The sequence below is a fragment of the Cinclus cinclus genome, chromosome 4 (assembly GCF_963662255.1).
Source record: "Cinclus cinclus chromosome 4, bCinCin1.1, whole genome shotgun sequence".
NCBI lineage: Eukaryota > Metazoa > Chordata > Aves > Passeriformes > Cinclidae > Cinclus > Cinclus cinclus.
The window spans coordinates 23,505,009-23,532,845 of NC_085049.1; the positions used below are offsets into that span (position 1 = coordinate 23,505,009).

General features: G+C 39.4%; 1 protein-coding gene across 1 annotated transcript in view; it reads left to right on the forward strand.

Annotated features, from left to right (window-relative positions):
* ANO2 (anoctamin 2) overlaps positions 1-27,837 on the forward strand; it is a 144,093-nt gene that overhangs the window by 107,784 nt on the left and 8,472 nt on the right. Inside the window, exons 16-22 of the mRNA XM_062490909.1 lie at positions 5,272-5,473; positions 9,158-9,269; positions 10,481-10,538; positions 11,387-11,487; positions 18,803-18,951; positions 26,706-26,858; positions 26,968-27,020. Coding sequence (XP_062346893.1) covers positions 5,272-5,473; positions 9,158-9,269; positions 10,481-10,538; positions 11,387-11,487; positions 18,803-18,951; positions 26,706-26,858; positions 26,968-27,020 — 828 coding nt within the window. The remainder of the gene's footprint in view (positions 1-5,271; positions 5,474-9,157; positions 9,270-10,480; positions 10,539-11,386; positions 11,488-18,802; positions 18,952-26,705; positions 26,859-26,967; positions 27,021-27,837) is intronic.

Here is a 27,837-nt window from a genome sequence, read left to right on the forward strand (position 1 = left end):
ATGGTAGAGGACGCCATTATCCCTCTGGTTACAGTAATTACTGACTGAAAGCTTCTGTTTGTATCTACAACCACTATAAAATGGCAGTGAAATAGGCCTGTTTACACCATTGCAGCATCTAACTAGGAAAACTCACTTGGGGCCTAAATTGTTTTAAGACACATAAGTCTATTTCTAATTAACTCAAATTTGCATATACTGCACCAGATGTCCTGTGAAGATTTCATTTCTTTTGCTGACAATCAAATGCTCATCTTGAAGTTAATAGACCCTTATAGATATGTTTTATATATTTATGATGCATGAATTGCATATTCAGAATATTTTCTGTACACTAGAGATGTGTTATATATGGATGTACTTTCAGCATTTTGAGTGAGTTCACCATACTGAGGCCATATCCAGTATTTGCTTTATAGACAGAACCTCTAAGTGTTATCAGTCATGACTCCACTTGGAGCAGACCACACTGATTCTGACTAAGCACACAGCCCTGATTTAGTTTTTACAAGTCATTCTTTTGCAGACAAGGTGCTTACATGTACTCTTGACTTTCACCACCTGTTTAAATCTCCCCTAGGCATGAGCTTAAAGTGCTTTCCTGACTCATAGTCCTCCCTGCTTACTGTAACATCTTAGAGAGATTTATAAAGGGTTATTACCTACAGTTTGTGAGATGCAAAATGCAGAGCTCCAATTCTTCAACTCCTGTTTGTGACTAGTGGAACTAGGCTGACTTTCACCATCTGGCAAAGTGGACACAATGATCTGATTTTTTGCAATATTTTGAGCATTATTTGTATGTAAGTACCTACAGGAGACAACTTGCAAACCATGCATGAAATTCAAGCCAACTCTTGATGAGGGAGAGCATGCTCCACTATCCTACATGGATATTGCAATCTGCTCTTTACTGGATGAGATGTTTTCCTTTTTCCTGCTAGATTAGTTAAACAGAAATAGAAAAGATCAGACTGAAGTTTTGTTGTCGGTCTGTGAAGTAGAATTGTAAGGAGAAAACCTTATTGGTCTCGTTAACCTCTATTATTATTATTCACACAGATTAATTATTTTAACTATAAGGCCTATGTACAAAATAAATAATAAAATCTTGAATTTGCCTGTGTGTGCAGGGGTACTCAGACACAGACCTGCACACAAGTCATATCAATTTCTAGTGCTGCAGAAGTGATTGTTGAATTTTTAATGCTACCTTTTCCAGGCCAAAAGGCTCTGGTGTTCAAAATCTATAGGTGTTTCCCCTGAAGATTTCTATGTTGCTATAGAGTGATGCTGTTTTGTTCTGTGCCTCCTTCCCCAAGCTTTACATCCCATATTTTCCCTGGTGATTCTTGAGGTTGGTAACAGTTTTCTTAGTGTAAAATATTCCCTTTTTATTTTTATTTTTCCCCTTAATTTCCATACTTCCATTGTGTACCACAGTTTTGTGAATCTTTTTTCAATAATTGTGTCATGGTCTTTTCCTTTCTTTCTGGCTTTTCCTCTGTATGTATTAGGCATGCTGTTTGTTTTGTTGAAAATGCAGGCTGAAAAAAAAACACTGTTCACTTCTCTTACCCAGTCTTACATCACCAAACAATTCCAAGGATTAATTCACACAGGTATGGATGCTTTAAAATCTGAGCACAGTCCTTTTCTTGTACACAAAGCCTCATTGGACTGCAGAGGGGGCAGATGATCCAAGTCTGATTGAAGCTATGCATTTTGCAGGGATTGTAGAAAAGAAGTTCACAAGTTTTATCTTTGCAGAGTGAGATCAGTGGTAGCAGATCTGGGCTCAGCTGGACATCTGAAGGATTTTCTTAAGTATGATTAATGATAACACATCACAATTTATAAACCCCATATTTAGAAGGCACAGAGATGTGGCAGAGATTTCTAAGCTGCTGATAAAGACACTGGTAGTGTTGGAAGAGAACAGGGTGGCATGGAGCAATGCATCACTGGGGCTTTTCTTTGTTTGGCTCAGTCAGAGGAAGGAAGAAATCAGTAAGTGTCATGGCAGGAGAGTTTAGCCTCTTCCACCCTATTCTCACTCACATGGTGTAATACTTGACTCTAGAATAGCCCTACTGGGGAGCCAGAGAACTATCTGGACATTAAATTGTTATCCTACTTGGATGGAGGTAGCAGCCTAGCCCACGGGGTTTTATAGCTTCCTTCTCAGATCTAGTTTGCTTTCCTGTTTGTCTTCATTCATACCAGGCTCAGTAGGTGACCTTTTCTGCAGCCAATTTTCACATCTGTTTCGAAGCAGTTCAGTCCTGGATGGACTAGTTCAGCTATTCAGGGAAGAAACTGCCATAACGGGGGGAAGGATGGCTAGAGGGAATGTTGGCAATGACAACAAACCCCAAACTGGGGACCTGAACAAATGGTGGCCTGCCTGATCAGGAATTTGGGCAGAAGAGGTATTTTCAGGAATGAGAGAAATGCTGTGAAGATACAGGAACCATTCTCCCTCAGTGACTGTCTGGGGAGTGAGAACTATGCTCACAGTCACTGTGCAGTCCTACAGGCCCTCCTCAATTGTCTCTTCTTGCTGGATGCACAGATAATGAAGACTCCTAAAGGAGCGTTTTTCCATCTGTGTCTAAGCAGATGTTTAAAAACAGCTGAGCAACTGAGAGTTTCTGAAGCCCTGGTGTTTTTGCAAAACAAATATTTTTGTTCTTTAAGCAAATAAAACATTTTTTTCCCAGTAACTTTGTTATACCTTGCTAGAGCACTGCATGGATTGAAAAGGTTGCTACTCTCTTATCCTCCAGTAACATTCCTCAGGGCAAGGGGTCCCTAAAATCCTTTGGTCAGGTTCAAGAGTTTGCTGAACTTTCACGATCTGAAATTTTCTCTTTATTTAGTGAGGACTGTCCCCAACTCTTCTTCCTGTACTGTTATATCATTCCTAAGATATCATTCCTAAGTGGGAATTTGTGATGGGAAGAGGTGTGTGTGGAGGCCCAGGGATCTCATCAGCTCCAGAACAAGGCATCCAATTGCTGATTTTTCTTGTCCACCACCATAGTGAAAAAAATGCAAAGAAATCCAAAGGGAAAAGAAACAGGAAGAGAGTATTAGGAAGATGATTAAGAAGAAGGAATCTGTGACTTAGATTAAGGAAAAGAAAGGAGCTTAACGTGTCTGTAGAGGTGGAAGGTGAAGTAAATTAATGCCAGGTGGTGCTGTTTTGTTTTCTTTCTTTATTGGGGATTTTACTCTCTACTTTAGTGATTGTATTGGGGAAGGAAGGAAAAAGTTATGGTCCTTGTATTCCTGCATCCCTTCTGTCCCAGCAAGGTAGCTCAGCCTGAATGTAATTTTTTTTTTTTGTTGGTTCATTTGATATGTAAATCAAAACAAAAATAGATATAAAAACTAGAAATGCTTCCTCAACACAATGAAAATGACAAAACCAATGGAAATAATATTTTATATAATTTGAAAAGTTTTCATTTTAAATAATTCAGGTTCAGGCTTTTATAATTCACTTACCTTTCATTTAAAATTAATGAAACAGTTCTTTAAAAAGTAAAATTAGATGTTCTAGTAGGTCTAACATTTTATTAATATTTGCTGAAACAACTTATTTGACAATTTCATCTGGAATCTCCAGGAGTTTCTTCAAGTAATTAATTTTTAGCATGTATACTAGTTCTTCATAAAAGCAAAATGTGCCCAGTTTTCGCCTTCAACATTTAATAATTTAACTCTGATTCTTGTGGTGGTTCTTTTGCAGTAGTTCCTTTTCATGAAACAACCATCCTATGCATACAGGAATTCAATAAACTATTGCTGGATCATTAAAATGAACTGTTAAATTTCCTTAAACCCGCATTTTGAATCTGGGCCCCTAGGCCCATTTTAATAATTGCAGTAGTCTAATCTTTCACATTGAGGTAGTTTCTTTCATCTGAGGATCTCAAGATGTTTTACCTAAAATAATAAATGTACTCTGGAATTCTTGCTAAAGGCAAAAATGAAAGCGAAAAATGTACCTTCTCCCACTTTTGTGTTGTGATCATATAAGTTTGCTGGTTTTAAATGATTGTTTTATTGACTTTTTTTTTTTTTTTCACTGTGGATTGGTTTAGATTTTTTTTTTTAAACCAGAATACCACAACCCTGTGAAATTAAAATTCTTCTTGTGGGAACTTGACCTTAAGTAGCAGGGCAAGCTTTCCTAATCTCATGGGTAAAAGCCAGCCCATGAAGGATGCCAGGGATACCAAGTGATTTCTGGGACACAAATGTAAAATGATGCCCTAACAACCCTGCTTAGGTCAGCCTTAAAGCAATAATAACAGAGGAAACTTTTTATTCTTTAACTTGTAAGTTGGCACTTCTTTCTGCTGTGCACAGGTGAAGCTGTTTGGGCCAGTGAAGTCCATTTACCTGACTGCACATAAATATAGGCCCTTCAGTTCAAGCCATCTGGATCTATTGCCAGATAAAGGATTTTGCTTAATTCCTGCTTTGGAACCCAAAATGCCCAAATTTCACTGCATGGATGATGTGGGTAGCTTTAATCAGAATGGACATGCCCATCTTCAGGAATCCATGGAATGAGTATAAAAGAATCACAGATTTGGGTTGAAAGGGACCTTAAAGTTATCTAATTCTAACTCCCTGCTGGGGTAAGGATGTCACTCACTGGATCAGGACATTCAGGGCCCCATCCAGCCTGGCCTTGGACACTTCCAGGGATCCAGGGACAGCCACAGCTTCTCTGGTCAACCTGTGCCAGGGCCCCACCACCCTCTCAGGTAAGAATTTATTCCTGAAATCTAACAAAAAATGTTCCTCTTTGGGTTTAAAACCATCCTCCCGTTCCCTACCACTACCTGCCCATGTAAAAAGTCTTTCCCTCTTTTTTATAAACATCCTTTAGATACTGAAAGGTGATATAAGATTTCCTCAGAGTGGAGCCTTTTCTTTTCGAGGCTGGACAATCCCCACTCTCTCAGGCTGTCTTCACAGCATAGGTGCTGTAAAGCATCTGAGCATCCAGCCCTCTAAGCATCTTGTGTCAGTTGAATTGTTGGGCCAATTGTGCATCCATTTCCTAATTTCTTATTTATGTCCCTGTTTGTTAGAGATCTTTGAATCCTTGCCTTTTAATTCGATCACCTGCATATTATCACCTTGCTGTAAGAACCGACCCCAGGATGCCAATTCATGGAGCACACCCAACCTCCCAGCCAAAGCCTCTGTTTCCAAGCGGAATTAACTCATGTGTTCATTTGTTTGCAGGTCATGCTGACGTTTTCAGCAGTGTTTGGTGTCATTGTGTACCGAATCACGACAGCAGCAGCTTTGTCCTTCAGCACAGACGAGACAACCAGGTCCAACGTCCGAGTGACTGTGACTGCCACTGCTGTCATCATTAACCTCGTGGTGGTCCTCATCCTCGATGAAATTTATGGAGCTGTGGCCAAATGGCTGACAGAAATTGGTAAAACTGCCTCGCCATGTTCCTCATTAATCTGTATTGACACTAGGGGGTTCAAGGAGGTCCAGGAGTAGTATTTTCTCCTGGGCAGTGCCAGTGAAAATATTCAGACCTCTGAAGGTACCTCTCTACTGCTAAGAGCTGCAGAAAGTCAGTGGGTTGTTTAAAAAATGTTCATGCCTCTGAAAAATTACACTGATATTGATTCCCTGATGAATGTTTTAACCATTTCCTTACTGCTCAAACGATTTTTTTGTTCCATTCTAAGGGTGTGTCTGGGATGGACTTTTTATTAATGATTTCTCTTGCAGTTAGTGGTTGGACTTTCAAAATTTATATTAAACATCAAAATATTTTTGCAAGCCTGGCTATTTATTTCTTTTGAAGGGAAGCCATCCCTTTGACTACTACAGAGGTTTAGGCCTGAATTATTGATTTGTTATATACTTTGAGCTAAAGATGTTTATTAATAGGGATTTAGGCTGGGGCTTGTTTTATTATATAAATGAGACCAAGGATGTTGACTGATAGTGCCTTTACATGAGATTACTCTTAAGACTTCTGTTTCTTCTCAATTTCTAAGTACACTTTTAAATTCACAAACGAAAACATCTCCTTCAGTCCTATTTTTGGAAGAACTTTATAAACACAGTTTTGCAGTTTTTAGAGGTCCAATCCTGAATTTTGGAAGTTTGGTCCTGTTAGTATAGATTAAATTCCTAAAGTATTTGAAAGAAAATAAGACAAAGCAAATTGTCACTTTAGTGAGTTAATTAGTTTATTTCTGTTTTGCACCAGGCATTGGGCAGATTGTAACAGGGATACACAAATGGACTGTGTTCTAGTGGTGTAAATGAGCTCAGGCTCACTGTCTAGGCCAAATCTGTACTCAGCTTTCACATAAGTGACAGGCTGCTAACGGTGCGTGACCTGATCAATTCTGTTCACTGCACCTGCCCAGGTAAGAAAGGGTACAAATGTTAAGGAATGACACAACTGTGTGGAAAGAGTAGGAAAAGATGAAGATGAGACTTCTCCAGCAGCTTCTAGGCAGGAGCTGGGAAGTGCTAGGCTCTGCCACATCCTCTCTTTGGGAAGTACAGGAGGAAAATCTTTCCCTTTGAAATGTGCACCAGGCTGAACTGTGAAAGAAGCACCAATTTCTTACTTACTGATTATTGTTGCCCTGCCACTTTGCATTTAATTCTAATCCTATCTTTATTAGGGCAGCATTCCTAATCAACCATCAGATGTTTTGTTTAAGAAGGATCCAATCAGAATAATCTCTAGTGCTACAAATTACATGAATTACAAAGTTCACTCAGGCAGCTTTCTCCAGTGCTAGGCTCAGATGCCAAATGTAATCAAAATGTTTTAAAAAATTACAATTCATGCATGCTGATAAATGCTGCTTAACTTGTGAACTCTCATTTTGCTGAGAGGAGAAAAACATGCTCAATTCTCTTGTCATGCTGCACTTAACCCACAATCTGAAGAACACACTTGTTGGGTTGAAGTAGTAGCTCTTGACAGTGTAAGTTTCTATTTGAACCCCAAGTACACTTCAATCTCTGTTCAGTTGAAAAATACATCTGTAAGCACAAGAATAGCACTGATAGCAATTGTGTGATCATGGATTCACAGTCATGCATATGGCTCAATACCTGCTCAATCAGTGCCTGGAGGAAAAGAGCAGAAGTTTTGTTGTTACCAATACAGAGAACTCGTACAGGATGGAGCAGGGTTCCTCTGGGCCCAGCAGAGTGGGGCACTGATGCCCCTTTGTCTCAGATGAGACCAGCCAGAGTGCAGAGGGTATCCTGCTATTCCCAGGAAGAATAGATCATCCTTAGTAATCAGGTGGTGCCAGACAAAATTTGTAATCCAGAATCACAGAATGGTTTAGGTTGGAAGGGACCTTAAAGCTCATCTTGTTCCAAGCCCCTGCCATGGCTTCCACTAGCCCAGGTTATTCAGAGACCCATCAAGCCTGGAACACTTCCAGGGATGGGGCATCCACAGCTTCTCTGGGAAACCTGTGCCAGGGCCTCAACACCCTCACAGGGAGGAATTCACTGAGGCCAAGGAAGAACCAGTGGAACAGGGACAAAATCAAAACTACTCGCATTTGTCCCTTGCAAAGCCAGCAGCTCCTTCAGAGAGCTAAGGTCCCTTCCACCCTTAGCTCAACTCATCCTCCACCTGCAAAGCTCCAGCTGCCCAATTTTGGCATAACAACCCAGCACTGTTTCATTTTTTTGGGACGAGGGAGTTTTCTGTGTTACTAACACACATATTCTGGCTGAATGCATTACTCATGCAGCACACTCAAGGAGCTGGAGGACAAATTCTACACATGCCTCTACAGCTATGGTATAGGATGTCTCAGGGAGCCTGTGGGACCATATATGGTGTACAAGTGTTCATCCAGAGGCTGAGCTCATCCTTGGGGGGGTTCTCTATAAGGCACAGTTTAGGATTTTTCACCCTCAAATGAAAAGTTGCACTGCTGTTACTTGATATTCCTGCTGCCTTGAGCTTTTATCTTGAGGATCTGTTCAGCGTATGGGATCACCTACAAATTGTTTGAAGGTTTAATTAAGCTTTTTTTATACATATTGGTGGGTTATGCCTCAGGGCTCATCAGGTTGTGCACTGATCTTTTATGAAAATGTTGTTGAAAGTATCACAGAGAAAGCCTGGCAGTGAGGGCTCATTAGACTTTTCTATTTCTTTAGTGCTAAAATTATCCCACTGTTTTTTTTAAGAAAAATGCCCCAAAACAACAGCAAACCAAATAGAGTTCACACTGTGCCCAAAACAAAACTTTACAAGTACATCAGTATTTTTAATGAAGTCCTTAATCCAGAGCTCTAGATCTCCTTATTATTCCACACTTTTTTTGTGCCACAGAAGTTCAGCCAAGAATGATAAATTTGATCATAAAATTATCTTCTGTCACATTAGATACAACTCAGGATGAGCAGAAAAACAAAAGGGTTTCACCCATATAAAATCTTTTTAAAAGGATCCTACTATCAGTTTGAAAAGCCTCTGTCCTATACCTGTGTTTTCTGCTGCGACAAAACTATCACAGAAATTTAAAATAAATCTGGGAACAGAGTAATGAATACTGAAAATATTTAAACCAAGAAACCTTGAAATATAGAACAAATATAATGAATTGTTAGCAAAAGTATGCCTCTATTTTGCACTTAATTCACTTAATACCTTATTCAAAAATGTATTTATTCTGGTGTTTAGCATCAACCAAATCTCACCACATAGAAGAAGGCTTGTGGAATACAAGTTAAGGGTGCTTTTAAGGTATTTTTTTCTGGTTGAAAGTCTTTCTACTTTCCTTTCAGCATTTCTCAATTGAGAATATGAATGCTTTGTTATTTTAGTTGTGTAACTATGTAACTGATATACTGGTGTATGTTAATACCCATATACACAGCAAAGTAATTTATAGTGTTTTTTCTTCGTGGAATTGAATATCTCTGGAAATCAGGACTCAGTGACAGACATAGGGGCTTTGGAACAAATTAGAGGTACAGAAGAAAAATTAATATAAGCCCAAAGTTTGAAGTTTGGTTTGGTTTTTTGTATGTGTGTGGGGATTTGGTGATTTTTATATACTTCCTGATTCAGTTCTCCGCTTTGCTTTCCCCCCCCCCCCCCCAGAAATACCAAAAACAGAGAAAACTTTTGAGGAAAGATTGATTTTGAAGGCATTCCTACTGAAGTTTGTGAATTCTTACGCATCGATTTTTTATGTTGCATTTTTTAAAGGAAGGTAGGATAAATATCCTTTACATGTACATATATTTCTGTACATGCATTTTTTATATATGTGTCTGTATTAATGGATCTGTGTTTAAAAATGGGCACAAAGGCCTGGGACTGATCATCTTTGCCAGCTCTTAAAGATATCATTGACAGAGTTATCTAAAGTTAATAATTCATTTTAGTTTTAAAAAAAACCCCTCGTTTTTATAATGAATGGTGCTTACAGGCCTGAACTTTCCACCGTTTAGCAAATTTTTCTTGAACCTTCATTCACCAAAAAAAGGTCTTCCTGCTTCATTTAAAATTACAGAACTCTTTTTTTCTATTACTGTCTCCTTATTTTGCATTATTCTCCCGTATCAAATTAAGAAATAGTTACAGTCAACTGGCAAATGAAGTGATTGACCAAAAAGCTAATTCAGCTGTCCTGCTAAATAAGTGTGACTTCCTATGGGCTCAGAATCCTTGTCTTTTGGGACCCAGTCATGTACATGCTTTTGAATGGGAAGCTTAAAATGATTCTTTGCTAAAACTTTGGGGAAAAAAAAAAAAGTTTAAAACATCCTCTCGATTCTGTTTCCTACTATTTCGCTCTTCCTTTTGGGGACCATAAAATTTATTAATTTCTGCTCTTCACTAATCCTATCCAGCACCTTTCATTTGAGGATTTATGATGCTTTTTGCCAGCAGTTGCAAATATTGTAATACACCAATGAAAAAAAGCCACCAAATTCTCTTTTTTTTGGCCATATTTTTGTGTTGTATGGTTCAGATAAAGTCAATATCATTGCTTCTCCTGGTGTAACCAGAAGAGTGTTGGTTGTGTATAGTTGTGTAAATAATTCCATTCACATGTAAGAGAATGTGGATTAGGATATGTGTCTCCAGGTTTATTTCCCATCTCTAATCAAGTGAGGGGGGTTATTACTATATTGTTTTAGCACTGAAAAATATTTGATTAAAATTATTTTATCGAAATGTAATAGAAAACCATGTGTAGAGGCCTATTGCTTTGAAATAATAAAAGCTGAATACATGCTGAGCCCTTGAAAATTCATGTTGAAGCAGCTACTTATAAAATATTTTGGCTAGTACAAATTAATAATATTGATTCCAAAGTTAACTCTGTTTTTTTGATGTTTTTATATTAAACCATGGTGTAAAAATTAGCTTATTTTTGTGTTTTTATACTAGTTTTGGTATTATTATTGTTTTCAGGTTTGTTGGCCGTCCTGGTCGTTATGTGTATGTGTTTGAAGGTTATAGGATGGAAGAGGTAAGTACATATGTAATTTAAATTACAAATAAAGTCATTTACACAAATAAATATGTGTGCAGTACTCAGTGGACTACAGAATACAGGGTAGAAATAGAAAACATGTTAAACAAGAGTTTAAATCTTCAATTTGAATAGGCAAAACCCAGGGTTTCCATCTAAGACAACTTTATATTATTTCTTTCTGCATTTTTGACTATTTCACAGTCTTTCTCAGGTGAAGCTTCACCATTTCTACGCTTCCCAACTGGGCACTAAGGCACAAACATTTCATGATTTGGTTGGGAAGTATGAACCGGGCTTCACATTCTGCAGATTGCTGGAAGCTTGGCAATTTTAATAGCTTAAAAACCTGGAGCCATTTTGTGTTAAACCTATAAACACCTCTTTTTTAAAAAAAAATTCCCTCATGAAGGGGATTGCTCTGGGTATTCCCTTGAAAGCTGAGAGATGTACTCAAGGTTTGACAATAAAGCTGATACAGAAGTTTTTGCAAGATTGAAGGTTTTCTTTCCCCCCTGGGAGATATCAGGTTGGAAGACTATTGGTGATTCTGCACTATGTTTATTACATTGATTATGTAGTAAATATTTTTAAAGGAAATATAGGTGCCCCAGGGCACAGTGAGTTGTTTCAGAGCTCTGCATTTTTTCCATAATACAATTTTATGAGTGGAGATGAAGTACCTTGCCAAGCACAGATTTGCAATGATGGATGAACTCCATGATCCCACACAAATTGGTGGCAGGGACAGTGGGCACATGGAGACACTGGGAGCTGTCCCAGGTGAGTATTTTAAAATTAATTCTCTTAATCCCCTCACACTCTCTGGTTTTGTTTAATTGCAGTGTGCTCCAGGAGGGTGTCTGATGGAACTTTGCATTCAGCTGAGCATCATCATGCTTGGAAAGCAACTGATTCAAAACAATCTCTTCGAAATTGGAATCCCGTACGTATCCCAACCTTTTCCATTATGTGTTATTCCTATGGCATAGTAAATCAATGCCTTGTTCCTTATTCAGCTAAATGGGACTTTTGCCACTGCCTTCAGTGGGTTCTAATTGAATGTGATGATAAATCACATTTTTGGTTGTGGTAGAATGATCTGGTTGTATTTTATGTTGAATAATTGGCTATATCTTCACTAAATGGCTTAAAGAAAATGATGGAATACATGAAATAATTGATTTAAATTAATTTTGGAAACTGAGGAAAACAGGCAAGGTATGATAGATCTCCTGGGAAGTTTCAGAAAACCTTTCAGGACAGCAGCATTGAATACAAATTAGCACAAAGTAGGGGGGAGATAGTGGAGGAGGGGAGCAATTGCCCATAAAAGGTGTTAAAATCTATTACTTGATCTATGACTATTTTATGGGTTTAGGGATGAAATCCACACATTTCCAAGGTGCCTTTATGTCATTCTGTGATGATGCAGGAGCAAGCAGAGACACTGACAGCTCAGTGCCTTTCTGCCACGGGCTGCTTCAGAGCTCAGTCCCCTGCTCCAAATACAGCAGGAGAACTCTCCCTGTCTCTCACCAGTGCCATGGGGATCTTCAGGCAATGGGAATCCACTGAGAAAGTCCTGCTCCTGCCTCCTGGAAGATTTTCTTTGTGGTGGCAGTGGTCTGTGAAATGTTGGAGATGAAGAGTCTGGTTTAGACATCTCAGCTCCACTGAAATGAGGCAGAATCTTCCAACTCCAGTGTCAGCAGCTTTTGGGTCACATCCATAAGGCTGTGAAGATGGTAACTAGAAATCAAGAGGAGTGATTCTTAAAAATATGAAATATAATTCAAATGAGCCCTTTTCCTCCCTTTTCTTAGCAAAAACATTTTTGTTCTTGCAAGGAATTTAAGTAGAGAGAAAAAATTCCCAAACAAATCAGATGTAGATTATGGATGGTTTCATTATTCTTGTGTCAAAGTTCAATAGGGAGGCCTGGTTTCTGTCTGCATCTCATTGAGTTTACATTTTATTTTGAGAAAAGGGTGGTAAATCATTCCCAAAATATCTGACATGTTGAAGGCTTAAAGCTTTCTCAGTGTAAACCTGCTGTAATTTGTTTCTTGTCTTCCAAAAACTTATTGCTACTGGACTTTTTTAATGGGGATTTTATGGTGTTACAAATACTGTATTTATTTTTTTTGACTCATGAAAGCATGGGCTGATCCAGTCCAAACAGAAAGTCATGTCCAATTGTTTTTCAATTCCCTCCCTCTGTGCAAGAATGAGATAATTTCATCCCATTTTTCTCTCTCAAATCTACACCCCTCATCCTTCAGCCAACAAACTGTGGTGGCCTCAATTTTCAAAACCGTTTTAAAAAAACCCCCTACTTTCACCCTCCCCTTCCTAGATAAATATCTCATTTCAGTCACAGTGCTATCTTGCCATGCTGGAATAAACATATCTGCTTTTCCTTCGCTTGTCTGCATTCCCTAGAAAATTGTGTGTCTATCTTTGTGGCTCAGTCCTTCTCCTTGGACCTGTTTGCACTAGAAGAATCACTGAGCACTTAATTAAATCAGATTTAGCCTTCTCTTCCTGCATAGACCACTGTACTGGTGTAGGCTGGATCCTTAAGGGTACCAGCATCTGCATTTTTCATCCTCCCTTGCCTTGTGCCTCTTTGGAGGGACTGAGAGTTGGGGTGAGTAACACAAATTCTTCCATTGGCTCCCTGTATTTTCACTGTGGGCAGAATCCAGGTGCTGCCACCAAACTTCTCCATATGGAGAGACAGAAGGGTATATCATAAATAGGCTCCTCAAATTTGTGATTTGCTCCTCAGAATCTGGTGCTGTCCCCTGCACATCTGTAACAGAAGCACCTCTCTGCTGAGTTATCTGATGGCACTCATCAAAAAAGTTTTCTTCCTCACTGAAATCTCAGGATTTCAAGGTGTTTTTTTTGTTTTTTTTGTTTTTTTTTTTTAAGAAACCTTTTGATTTCACTCACCAGAAAACCCATGGTGTTTTAGTTGATTTGCAGAAATCCCAAATCCCATTTTCTTCTCTTTCTCCTCAAAAAATACTCGTAAGTAGATGACTGAGATGAGTGAGTTTGCAAGCAACAGTCATCCTTTATGTTCCTAGAAACCCAAATTTGAAAGCATTGAAAAGTATCTTTCCATGTCTTCATTCTGCTTTGTCCATGGTCAATACTGGGTGAGGAGAGAAATTTCAGATGGCAGCCCTGCTTTTTTTGGGGTCATGGGGGACACATGCTTGCTTTTCCTTTCAATGTTTTGTAGAAACTGCTGCCACAGCTAGGATAGATGTAATTGCTGGTCTCCCAAGACTTGTGTGATTTCTTTTTTTTTTTTTTTTTTTTTAATTTCTGCATCCAGCAATAGCAAACCAGCTACATAAATGCAACAAGATTTGAATTATAGAGAACTAAACCCTCTTGAACTGAAATATGTGTTCTGTGGGGCTGGAATTCACAAGTTTAACAGATGTAAATATGCCACAGTTCACTCAGATGTGTCACATACCATCATTCTTTTACTGTTGCCACAGGAATTGACCCTAAAAGGCTGCAGGGCTTGAAAGCCTTAACCCAGAGTTCTTTTAAGACCCTTTTTATTCAGTTCTTTTTTTTCTGAACTTACTGAAAAAAAAAAAAATCCATGTGGTTATTTTATTACTGTCTGTCTTTAACCTTGGTGCTAAACCCTTAGGGTGAAATCCTGGCCCTGTCGAAGTGAACAGCAAAACTTATGAATTTAGTAAAGCCACGGTTGTGGCCCTTTTATTCAGCATCAATTTCCATCACTTCCTTCAAAATATACATAAATATGCTGGATGAGAATACCAAGAGTTAATAAAATTGACACCCTTTCATAGATATTAGCTCTTATTTTGCTTTTCACTTTTACTAAATTATTCTTAATTAAAGGTTTGGGTGGTGTTTTTGGCCTTTTTCTCCTTGTCCTTTTAATTGTTGTAGTTTTCCTCTGATTGAGAAACCAATAAACCCCAAACACAACTGAAACTTCTGTAACATCCAGGATATCTGAGGCTGCACCAAAAATTAGTGGGAGCACAAGAAGTTTAGATATTTTTGTCCTCCCCCTGCCTCCTTCTTGTGCCTGTGAATGTGAGAAGGTGTTTCTTTATGTGAACAGACTGTAGGAATATGACTGAAGAAAAGCCTGGATCTACACTGTTCTTCCCAAAAGAAAGAAAGAAAATTACAGGTGGGGACACAAGAATCTGGTCACTGCTCTTCCTTTTCTCCAGATACAATTGCTCCAGCTACTTAGCCTTAGAATCTGTTCTTTTTAGCTTTTGCCCTGCACCTTTTTCCATTATCCTACAGACCAAAAAGCATCAACTAGAAGGACAGCCTTAAAAATGCCGACCTATTATAAATAATCCTTTGTTCCTGGCAGCTGGATTCTAGGGGATTTTTGTCTTTTCATGTAAAATCTCCACATGCATCTCTGTTCTAGAAAGTATTCATAGAATCATGGAATCAATCACAAAATGGTTTGGTCTGGAAGGAACCTTAAAGACCTCCCAGTTCCAAGCTTCTGCCATGGCCAGGGACACCTTCCACAATCCCAGGTTGCTCAGAGCCCCATCCAGCCTGGCCTAGAACACTTCCAGGAATCCAGGGGCAGCCACAGCTTCTCTGGGCAACTTGTTTCAAGTTGCAGGTTCCTCACAGGGAACAATCTTTTCTCGATATCCCATGTAAACCTTCTCTCTGTCAGTGTGAAGCCATTCCCCCTTGTCCCATCACTCCATCCCTCGTCAATAGCCTCTCTCCATCTTCCCTGTAGGTTCCCTTCAGGCATTGGAAGGCTCAATTAAGTCCCCTTGATGCCTTCTTTTCTCCACGCTGAAGGCTGAACAATCCCAATTGTACAGCCACTGAAGACATAACCACCTGGGCCAACAAAGTATTTTCCTGCATCTGTCCTCTTTCAACCTGCACTCCAGATGTCCCACCTCTTCAACCTCTCGATTCCACTCCACAAATTTCTCATTTTTCCCAAGTCATCATCACTCTTCCCCCTAGATCCCCCAAATCCAGCTGTTCCTTCTTATTGTATCAATAGAGAAACTGTTGAATCATCTCTCTGATTTTTGAAAAGGAGCCTTCATCTAATCACCATGTGCTTACAGCCCAGCCAGGATCACTTGGAGCTTGATTTCTCTCTTTTCATCATATATTTTTTTCTAAAAAGCTAGAGGGTTATTGACAGGTGGGGCTGTAGTGATTTTACGCTCACTTCAGATGCTTGTTAATGTGCATAATGCAGTGCTTATTGGTTATACTGGGAATTGCAATCAGCATAATTCAGCCATGTTCCCACCTCTTACCTAATACAATAATTTGGTGCCAATCCCCTGTGAGATGCTGCAATGTCATTTTTAACTGCTCAAGACACAGCCTGACAAAAGCCTGTTCATTTTCTTCCTCTCTCATCCTACATTCATTCTTCTCACCCGCTGTTCTGTCTCCTTAAGGATGCACCTTGCTTTTTGACATTTCCTGGCAAAAGGACCAGAAAAAATGGCTATTCTACAGCTTTACAGTTTTCCCTCTTTGCCCAGATCTGTGTGGAGTCATGAAACTTTGCTGCATGAGCCTCTTCAGCACAAAGCTTCTGGGACACTCATGATGAATGGGCAAACCTACCTCTTCCTCACTGTGGGGGGCTGCCTGGCAGGAACAAATCAGAAGCTAAAATAACTCTTTTCTGTCAATCTTCTTTAAAAACATTGATCTGGGTAATTAAGAAACAGGCTTTGAACAAAGGTGCTTAAAAAGCGTACTCGGTTTTAGCATTACAATCATAAGCACAGGTAAAGGGTTCTGCAAAAGTAATTTTCATTGCCCTATTGCTGTGTAGCTGGAGAATAGCACCCTGCAAATCCCTCTTCTATGTTCCTTTAACTTTCTGACACATTTCTGCTTGGTCTCAAACTTCACATGCTTGGATATGACACAAAGGTACATTTTTTGGCGGAAAGAAAAAAAAACACATACAAAGAAGCATACACTCTTCAAAGCTGAACTCCAAATGGTTAAAGGTGCTGTTCCTCATGTCTGACTTAAGAGAACCAGATGAAAAATTAAAAATTATTCTGAGAAATTGAGCCCTGGATTTGGTGTATTCCCAGATAAACATTAAAAACAACAATTGTTTTAGTTACTAGGTTCTCATGGGAGATGTGTGTATGCATTAAACTCCAGAACTGGATTCTGTGGTGTTGTAGCTGAAGGATTAGATCACACGTGCACAGATTTCACATCTAAACACACACAAATTTTATCTCAGCTGCTGCTGCACTGTGACAACGAGATGTTCTTCACTCTCATCTGCCCACAGAAGTGTGAGGGACATTTATAGCTCGTATCATTTCATTGGAACAGAAATCAGCACTATCTTGAACTTACTCTTCACCATCCTCTGAGAGTTCCTCATATTAGGAAATTAATTGGGATATACTGGAAGAGCATCCCGGGAATTCTTAGATTGTTTTAAATCCTGTCCCTGCCTCCTACCCTCTGAATGCTACATGACCTCTGTCACAGACAAGTTCCCTTGGCTGCCATAAAGGCAGAGGGGGAGAAAGGGAATTTTAGTGTCTTGAAATGCCTGAGTTCGCATGTGTAGGAAGTAAATGTCTTTGTAAGGATTCATCTAATTCTGTCTCGTGAAGCTTTATTTTATATTTACCCCCACCCTTTCTTTAAAATTGTGTAATCTGAGTGTCCTGAGTACCAGTAATACCAAGTACTGATGATGTTAACATCAGACTTGTGAGTTACGTCTTCCTTCCACCTCAAACAAAAGCTGTTGTCCTGTTGATTTTTGAAACTTCATGATCCAGGATCTGAGAGGGCTTGATGCAATCTATACGTGTTTAAAGAGTGTCTTCCAATGCCCAATTCCTCCATACTGGTGATGAAACATAATGGGTCCTGTGAACACTGGTAGGGGCAGAAATTCCTCAGTCACTGTGGGAACACAGTGATCCTATGGCTCAGTATAAATTTGGGAATGAAGCAATAAACCCACACAGTAAAGCCTTTATTGTGTTTGCCAGCTTTTGCTCTTCAGCCTTGCCCTGCTGCTGAAGTCAAGGTCCAGGAAAGCGGTTCTGCTTCCCTGGAGGTCCAAAGGAAAACCCCTTTCCCCAGATATTCCTGTATCCAAGCCACACACCTACAGTTCAAAGGGTTTATCACAAGCTGTGGGGGAAGAATGTGTGGGAGAGCCCTGCTTACACTACTGGCAAAACATCACTGGAATTAGTCTGGATTTCCACTCATGGCACATGTGTAAAGAACTGTAAAATAGTGCTGTATGTTTCTGTGGAAGATAAATATCATCTGCAAAAGAAAGATATCCAATGAGTATAAATCTGGATATTTTATGCTAATTCAACTGTATTTTGCTCCCTTGATTTTTAAGAAATACCTCATTCTACTCTGTTTTTCCATGGGAAATTCTCAGTGTGTAAAATAGCATAAAGCTGGTGATGCATATGTATTTAAGATATCATTGGGGGGCACATTGGGAAAACTTTACACTTCATTTAGAAATTATTCATTTTACTCTAATTTATTTGCCAGTGTAATTAAATTTGTATGCCCATCTCAGTGGGACAGTGTTTGATAGTGCTATTTGTACTGTCAGTACATTCTTGCACCCTCTTTGGAAATATTCCATAATCACAAAATGGGCTGGGTTGGAAAGGACCTTGAAGCTCACCTAATTCCAACCCCTGTCATGGGCAGGGACACCTTCCAGGTTGCTCAGAGCACCATTCAACCTGGCTCTGGACACTGCCAGGCATGAGGCAGCCACAGCTTCTCTGGGCAACACATGAATATCTGGTAATTTTTTACCTTAAAATTCTATTATACTGGAAGTTCCCAATTTTTACAGTGAGACAAAAGAGTGCCTGCAGTAGAAATGTGGAATGAAACCATTATGTTTTGTATTTTGTTAAAGGAGAGGTGCTCACTGTGTTGCTCTTAAGAGTACTAATTGCTAATATTGTTTAGGTCCAAAGATCTTCAGGAAGATCCCCTTGGAATATGCATCTAGAGAGAAAAATGATTTCAACGTACTGGATTCAACTCCAGTAGCTTGTACCTGTCAATAAACAACATCAGAACTTCCCAGGATCAAAGTAACACAAGTTTAATTTTGTGTTGCTGTGCAAAGACTTGGGCCAAATCTTTTAGGGGGAAAAAATGGACTTGGTTCAATCTGAACTTTTATTCCTCAGGAAGCTCAAGAAGCTCTTCAGGAAGCTGAAGGATGAAAGAACTGAGCAAAAAGAAATGGACACCAACCAATCAAAGGACCCTCAGCAATGGGATCTTGACTACATCTTGGAACCTTTCACCGGTCTGACTCCAGAATACATGGAAATGAGTAAGTTTTTGGAAATTCCTTTCCCTTTCTGCAATAACCATGGCTTTACATAGGACTGTATGTCAGAGGTGGTCATGAGAAAGGGGGGGAAATACCCCAGCACTTGTAGTTCGCAGAAATTCCATGTGAGCCAACAGGGCTATGAGACTACCATAGTGCCAACAGAGAAATAATGATGAATCCCAGAAGCTGTTAATACTTCTGCTGACAGATTCCAGGATACCCAGCTGAGAAAAGTGCATAGAAACCCTTTGGCTGCAGAATCAATAGCTGTGGTTAGGAGGGAATCTCTGGAGATCATCTGGTCCAACCTCCTGCTCAAAGCATGGTCAGCTAGAGGATGTTTCTCAGAGACTTGTCAGTTGGGCTTTGAGTATTTCCAGGGATGGAGACTCAACTTTTCCAGTATTTGATCACCCTCACACCAAGGATTTTTAAAGGTTTAAGTTGCATTCCCTGCATTTCCATTCATGCCCTGTACCTCTTGTCCTTTCACTGGATGCCCTTGAGAAGGTTTTAGCTGTGTCTTCTCCAACCTGCCACATGGGTAAGATCCCCTGAACTTCTTTTCCTGTGGTACAGCAATCCCAGTGCTCTCAGATTCTCCTTGTTCCTCAGATCCTTTGGTCCCTCAAACATCTTAATGGCTCTCCAGTGGATTCACTGCAGTGTGTCCATGTTCTTTTGCTACTGGGGAGCACAGACCTGTAGCTGCCTCATGAGCAGACCCTGGAGACGCAGGGAGGGAGAAAACAGGAATGTTGTGGGTGGGGGAGTAGAAAGGAGAGAAATAATCCAGGAAAACCCAAGCTTTAGGACACACAAGAATTCAGGGAGAAGCACAATGGGCATGGTATCTAAAACCAGACATCTGTTAAATACTGAATGTGGCAACTCCTGTTTTAACAAGTCAGTGTTCTCAAAGTATCTAAAGGGGAATTCTAAGGGGAATTTTATGGCAAAAAAATTTAATACCATACATGGTTTATCTCTCTATCACAAAGCAATCTTGGTTTGTAGATACAATTTTTAGTCTAATTAAAAATTAATAAATTAAAAAGTATAGAATGGTAGATTCATATAATTCTATACATTTGTAAGTGTACACTAGGTATTTCACATGACAGCAGATTTGGGGATGCCTTATTAATACGTTTAGAATCCCAACCTTGCCCTCTGTAGTGCCATCAAGAATCCCTCACCTCCCATAATCTCCCTCTCAATTGTTCCAACTCACCTTAGAATCTTGTCTGTGTTGCCACTTCTATTAGCTTACACCCTTCTGCACATGATGATACTTTGTTGAAAAATTATCCTTTAGGACTGACTTTTATTCCATTAATTACTTCAGCCTGAGGTGATTTTTCTTCCTGTAAACCTTAAGCTAGCCTCTTAGCAATTTTTGAAATGAAACAATTGTGAAAAAAATTTGACATTTTTTTCCCCGTAAAAAAAAAAGTTATGCTCAGCAATACCTCAGAAATATCTGTATTTTAATAACTCAAATTTCTTGGTTAGCTAGATCTAAGGACAAGGACCTTTTAGTTGCCAGTAACAAATATATACTGGTGTGATGTTTGTCAGCCTTGCTTGAGCTTGCTGTCAGTGGCCTTGATCCTGCTGTGGGAAAAGTGACCCTCCAATGTTGTGAGTTTGAACATAATTTCCAAAATGTCAGATTTGTTTTAAGGGTTCATTTAAGGCCACCTATTCAGAAAGGAAGCAGGTCGGTAGTCTGTCCTTCAATGAAGAAAAGCTACAGTGGGGTTTTCCTTACCTGTGTTTTTACTTCAGAGTTCCTCTTGGAGTTCCTATGGTTAGTCATTTGTTACACTGTCCCTTAGGGAACTTTTCGGGATTTTTTAATTTTAGGAGCAAGTTCTAGAAATTGCCAAGGTGAATGAAATCATGTGCACTGAAATGAGTCAGTCAATGTATTTATTAAAAAAAACAAAACAAAACAAATGCAGAGGTACCACCATAATCAGTTAAGGTTTGGGGGTTCCTGTTCAAGGGAAGTGATCCTAGCCCCAAGTCTGCCAAAGTTTGGACAATGCTCCCAGGAACATGGTGGGATTCTTGGGCTGTCCTGTGCAGTGCCAGGAGTTGGACTTTGATGGTTCCCTTCCAACTCAAGATAATCCATTATTCTATTTCATGGTTCTGACTTGTAGTGTCAGGGTTTAAGCTACTGATGTTATAAATCACTGGACACTAAGCCTGTAATTTAGATCAGTCCCTTGTGCCAGGATCATAAACCATGGCGAGCGCCTCAGCCTGCAGCCACTCAGGGATGATTCAGGGAGAATGAATGGATGAATTATTGATCTAAACATTTGTTTACAACAGGAGGATGAGCTTCCCAAGTGGAGAAGCCTTGCAGTGTGCCAAGCTGTGCCCTGCCTGTGGGATTTGCAGAAAAATGTAGAGCAGATGAAAGCCAAGCTGCTCCTCCCCAGCCCTGGCTGCAGCCCTGGGTCCATGTCCCTGCTCTCAGCTGTCAGATCCACTGCTTGGACCACCCACGCTGGCAGGAAACACTTGGTGCAACTCAGCACTGAACCTGTCAGCTGGGATTGTTGTCAAGGGCATCATGCTGCAAGAAGCAGCTCAGCAGATTATTTGCTTATTTCTCTAATTTTGAGCTGGGGACAGTGGGAAGTGAAGCAAATTCAGAAAGCTAGAGGAAGACTTTTTTTTCTTCTGTATTCCTCAAAAAGGCATGGTTACTGGAATACAAGAAGAGGCATGATATTAAGGAAAAGAGAGAAATCTGGCTGCTGTTTCATAACTTCTTTCTTAGTTTTCACACTGATTTACTCAGGCAACTTCCCTCAGGCATTAGTGGCAATCTGGAATGAAGCAGCTGAAGGAAGAACTGCAGATGGGGCTTGCTGAAGCCTTTGGGTTTCTGCATGCAGATGGTGATGGTGTTTCATGTAAAAGCAGGCAGATTATGTATCCAAGTGTGAGTAGTTAGTATATTCAGCTTTGTCCTGCCAGGATGCTCCTACTTTTGAGGATGGATGACATCCTTAGCTAAGACTTTTGCCTCCAGGTCTACCATTCACGAGGTTGTATCATAATCACAGGCAATCCTTGTTTTTTTATCCATATATCCGCTCTTTTGCTCATTTTTGCCAAAACCTGGAGTCTGGCCCACTCCCCACATGGCCAACCACACATTCTCCTTGCACTGTGTTATAAAGTGAATTAATCCTGTTAAGGCAGCACTTTTCTGAGGGACAGTGCTTGGAGCAGTCTCAGGATGTGTTTTGCAGCATGATGCGCCACAGGTAAAAGAGTTTTTGATGATAGCTACCCTGCTTAAATTTTGGGATACCCATTTCGAAGCTGCTTTCTTTTTTGTTCTTATTTCTTATTCTAACAATCCTGAAGCCTTAGAGAGACTTCCACCTTCTCACTCTCCTACCCCTGCCCTCATTTAAACCACAGTAGGTTCATAGAAATAGCAAGATTTACTGGTTATTTTTTAACCTCCTCTATTTTCTCATTTGGGAAAGGTGACTCTGTCTTCTCTACTGGAATTTGTTTCTGCAAAGTATCCGTCACTCCAGTCCATGCCACCAAATAGATTAGATGCAAGAAGGAATTTTTTACAATGAGGGTGGTGAAACACTGGCATAGGTTGCCCAGAGAGGTGGTGGATGCCACATCCCTGGAAACATTTCAGGTCAGGTTGGATGAAGCTCTAAACAAAAGGACCTGGTTGAAAATCCCTTGCTCATTGCACAGGTTTGGACCAGATGACATTTAAATGTCCATTTCTACCCAACCAAATCTATGCATAATAAAATGAATTTTTTAAGGTATAAGTCTTTGAATCTGATTACACCAGCAGACTCTTCTGAGCTTTTTGTTGTGCAGGCCTTAGCTGTCAAGAACAAATCTGCACAAAGAATTAATTTGCACCAGTGGCATTTCTGATGACTGTTTTGATATACTACTGCATGTCTTAGCAGAGACACTCTTAAAACACTTGAGTGATCAGAAAATTTTGCTCAAGTAATCCTGAAACAGAAATTGTCACTGTCAACATGTGTCAAATCTGTCCTTAGCACTTCCTGCTTCCAAAATTGTGCAAAGAGTTTTGACCCAGGCCAACAAACCATACCATGTGCATTCCCAAAGTAGGTAGCATGTACAGCAATTTCCTCTTCCACATGGCAGCAAGTTTTCAACGTGTGTAACTGGCCTGCAGTGATAGGAATTGGCAGGAAATCAATGTTTAGAGTAGCAATAAATACGGCTAATGAAAGAAACTTTATTAAATTGGCTCCAAGAGTAAAATGATGCACATGAATGTCTGAAATTTATACCACTCGTGTTTCCTTGAGAAGAAACTGAAATTAGCAATGATTTTCAGATGCCTATTTCATTTGGTCTTCCCTTCTCTAGCCTAAACCTTCTAGGAGTCCAAGCTTCATGTGGCAATTAATTAAAAACATTTTTTCCTGAAGAAGTAATACTAAAAGCTTTCATCATCCAGTATCTGTTTAAAAACAGTGGCACAAGAAGAAAATGATCAGATCCAATGGCTGTATCTACTGACTACTATAAGGATTAATCTGAGACGTTTGGAAGAATTTCCCCTAAAGCAGGAAAAGCCATCAAAAAGGCAATGTGTGAGGCAGAAAAAGAGAAAAAAATCACTGAAAAGAAACCTGCATTTTTCTATAATCTTTATAATGAGGGTGGTTTTAAAAATACCATTGGTGGTTGTGTGTAGGCTTGTTGCATACATTTATTACAGAAGAGTTATAAATTACACCTTTTCCTTAGTTTTTCATCCAAGCCTGGCTGTATATTGAAAAGTTTCTTTCTAGGATTTGGAAAGCTGCTTAGCACAGAAGTGATTTTTCCACTGTTTACTTCCAGTAACACATGATCCTATGAAAGTTATTACTAATAAAGAAGAAAGAAAAAAAAAAGGCAACAGAATCATAAATAAATACCTTGTCTTAGATAAGGCTTTGATGTGAAAGATACTTGGGTTGCTCACAATAGAGAGCATGTAAATCTTGTAGAACTTGAGTAATCCACACCACAAAGGTTTTGTGCTGAGGACTGATTCTGTATCCCTTACATAAGAGCAGCAGCCACCACCCTCCAGATCCATGATTTAAAAATTTTGATTTGTGCTCTTAGTCGTAACTTGGAGGCCAGACTTGGCAGGGCGGGGGGATGGACAGGGTGTGTTTTGTTGCTGGGCTCAGGTTCTGCTCAGGCCCTGCACAGATTCTGTGAGGAGTGGACATCTGAGAAGGGCTGTGACCTGAGACACTTCTTTGGGTGCTGTTTGTCCTTCAGAGTTTTTGTCACGGGGCCCAAGGCTGGACGAGGTGTTGCAGATGTGGCACCAGGTGTTGCAAAACTCAGGGGCTGGCTCTGAGCCCTTGGCCTCTTTTCTGCTCAACCCAGACAGTAAAGGCACCACTAACATGTGGTTTGGGCCTTTTCCCTCATCAGAGGTAGGCTGTGTGTCAGTGACAGTGACAGCACATCCAGCATCCTGCTTGGATGCCCCAGGAGATGTTTCCTATGTCCCTGACTTTCCACTATACCCAGCCTTCAACTGTTTTATTTCCCAGCTTGTGCCATGAGCCTGGGGAATGTTCATCTCTCTTTTCTCCAGGCTAGGCTACCAGGGGAGTAGGAAGACTATGAAACAGGACGGATGGCCAGAAGTCCAACTCCTGGCACAGGTCTCTTTAGCCTTTTCCCTGTACATGAACACATAAAGAGCTCTGTTTGGAGACTTTGTGGCATAAATGTGAATATAAAAAGGTTATTTAAGGGTTGTCATCAAGTTTTCCAGCCCAAACAAGGATGTCTTGGTGTCAACTGTCCTTGATGGAAGAGTGTGAGCATCCTAAAAGTACTGTAAATATTTCCAGTGTGACCAGACAGACATCTGCAGAGCTCCAGGATGCTGAGATGAGATTCCTTCTGGGATCTGAGCAGAGATTCTTCTCTTTGTAATCTATTCAGGTTTGTTTCTAGAAACACTGATCACGCTCAACAAAGTACCTGTGAATTACTGAGGATGTTCAAAGACTCCTCCATTTAATGATGGTTTGCTAGTTTGTTACACAAGGCTGTCTAAATTCAGGATTTGGCTTTGGGATTGCTTTTCTGCCTGCTTTTTGCATCATTTACACTTTCATAAGAAGGAGTTGAGAAGTTTGAAGAGATTTCAAGATGGCCACACAAACACACAGAGTTCTGGCACAGAGTTTTCTATGAAGACATATTTACACAATACTCCAGAAGTCCTTTGAATACCTTGAACATTTTTTCATGAACTTGAAAAAAAATTAAACTGCATTTTCCCAGGCAATGAATGAAGGGCCTACAAACAACATCAAAGCAAATGTGTGTGTGGTTTATTCTTGAAGCATTGCAAATACTTCCCCCTCCCTTTTTATTTTATTTTTTTACAGAATCCTCCCAGCTGTATTCCTGCTAAATTCACTTAGAACCAAACAAGGCATATTTTGGGGCTCTGTATTTTTCTAAGTATTTCACAGTTTTGGGGGGACATAACTTTAACATCTGGTTTTATTTCCTTGTTAATTCCTTTTCCTGACTCTGAACATGAAATAGTTGGGAAAGTATGATTTCAAGGGTACGATGTTTGTATGCTTTGAAAAAGCTCCATCTTAGTGCATACATTTTATCTCAGAACAAAACAGTAAGAATGGAACTCTAAAGGCGGTATAACTGATATACAGAGGTTTTACTTTCATGTGCAAATATATTATTCCTGAGATAAGAAAGGAGAAATATCAGTGGACTTGCAACCTGTAGACAAAAAAAATGGTGCGTGTGAGAGGAGGTCCTGGGGAAAACTTTTTCAAGATTTAATTGTAGTTAGTCAGTGTGTTAGTTGTGACAACAGTGCTGAAGGAAAATATTTTAAAGTATAATATTGTGCTGTGTACACAGAATATTGTGCTATTTTCACAGAAAAGTGCAATTCCTCCCTCAGTGAAGAGAGAACTTATATAGGGATTTGCAAAAAAAAAACAAAAACAAAACCAACCAACCAAACAAACAAAACTACTCTGCCCCATAGTAAATATGGCATTTAAACACACTAATATTTTTCTATGCTAATTTTTTTTTTTACTCTGAGATGTAGATCATGGTGGGATTTATTAGCTTAATGTATATATATAAATCTATTTATATAAAATTCACCTTTGTTCAGATTTAAAGAGGAGTATTTCTAAACTTGGAGGATATCAGTGAGGAGGGATGAAAGAGTTGCACAACACCATGGGCTCCTGCATCCACAGAGACACTTTTGTTCTTGCTTTTCACATGCTGCCATCAAGTTTTTCAAAGGAAGCTGGGAAGAAATAGTGGCACCTTGTAGATTTTCTCCTTTTACTTGATTGTCTATCATTTTCCTTACAAGGGAAAAGGACAGGAAAGAAACAGCATGGACTAATCAGTTAATTATGTATAAAGGCAGAAAAATAGACTCTGAACCCTTTGTCCTTTATTAAATTTATTGTTTCCTTTGGCTTGTGCTTGTGCTAGAAACTTGAATCTTTATTGAAAACATCCATAAAGCATACTGACAAACTTTTGTCTCTTCATAGCCCTGCTCTGAGAATAGCTGAGAAATGGAATTTTATGGGGTTGGTAATGCACAAAGCTCATCAACGATGTGCTGCTCCCTTCAGAAGCTATAAAAAAAAAACATTACTGTTTTTCCCCTCTAGTTATCCAGTTTGGCTTTGTCACACTCTTTGTTGCCTCCTTCCCTCTGGCCCCTGTCTTTGCTCTTCTGAACAACATCATCGAGGTTCGTCTTGATGCAAAAAAATTTGTTACTGAGCTGAGGAGGCCAGACACAGTGAGAGAAAAAGATATAGGTGAGTATTAAAAGATCATTGCAGTGAAGATAAGACCAAAAATACAATCAAAGAAAAAGAAGAAAATTTGTAAGGAGCCCTTTAATATGTTTTTTTCTTTCACTTACAGGTATTTGGTATAACATTTTGAGTGGTATTGGAAAACTTTCAGTGATCATTAATGTAAGTATTTGGTTGCACCAACTTCTAACCATGATCTTGGGAGCTTATACTGTTCCTTCAATATAATTTAAAATTCTTTATAATTTATTTTTATTATTGTTTATATTTTATTTTTCCTTCAATATAATTTAAAAGTGGAATCTAATTTTCTCAATTGCTCAAATAAAACAGAATACAGATATATTGTATTTATTGTGCTATATGTACTCCCTAAGTAAAATTTTCCTGTATATGCTTTAAGGTAAAGAATCTCATGCCCTGGGACTTCAATCTGAATAGTTTCTAGTGAGTTTTTAGCCTACAGATCATAATCTCATAGAATTATTTATGTTTCAAAATACCTTTAAGGTCATGGAATAATACCAGAGATATTAAAGATATCAAAACCCTTTAGAAAGGGAGGTGATTTTCACTACTGAAGGGAGAATTTGTGGAGAGGTGTTATGACATTTATTTGATAAAATAGCTCCCAGCACAACAGCACAACACTCTAATGCCTCCAAAGGGTACTTATGTTTCATTTGGGTGGAGCCTTGTTCGCTCATGGCACTCCAGTTTCCAGGATTTAAGGTAGGAAATCTGTGGAACCCTGCACATCCCTGTAATCTCACTGTCAGACACAGATTTCAGCTGTCCAGCATTGAGCTGTACTGGAGGAAAAAAAACTCTGCAGCCTCTTGTTTTTTTCTGAATACACTTTGCAGATTTGTGGTCCTTGATTATTTCCAGTGTTGGTCAAACTCTGGATATGTTTGTTTCCTGGGGATCCCACTAACATATGAGTTAGATACCTTAATGTGAAATAAATGCAAATATG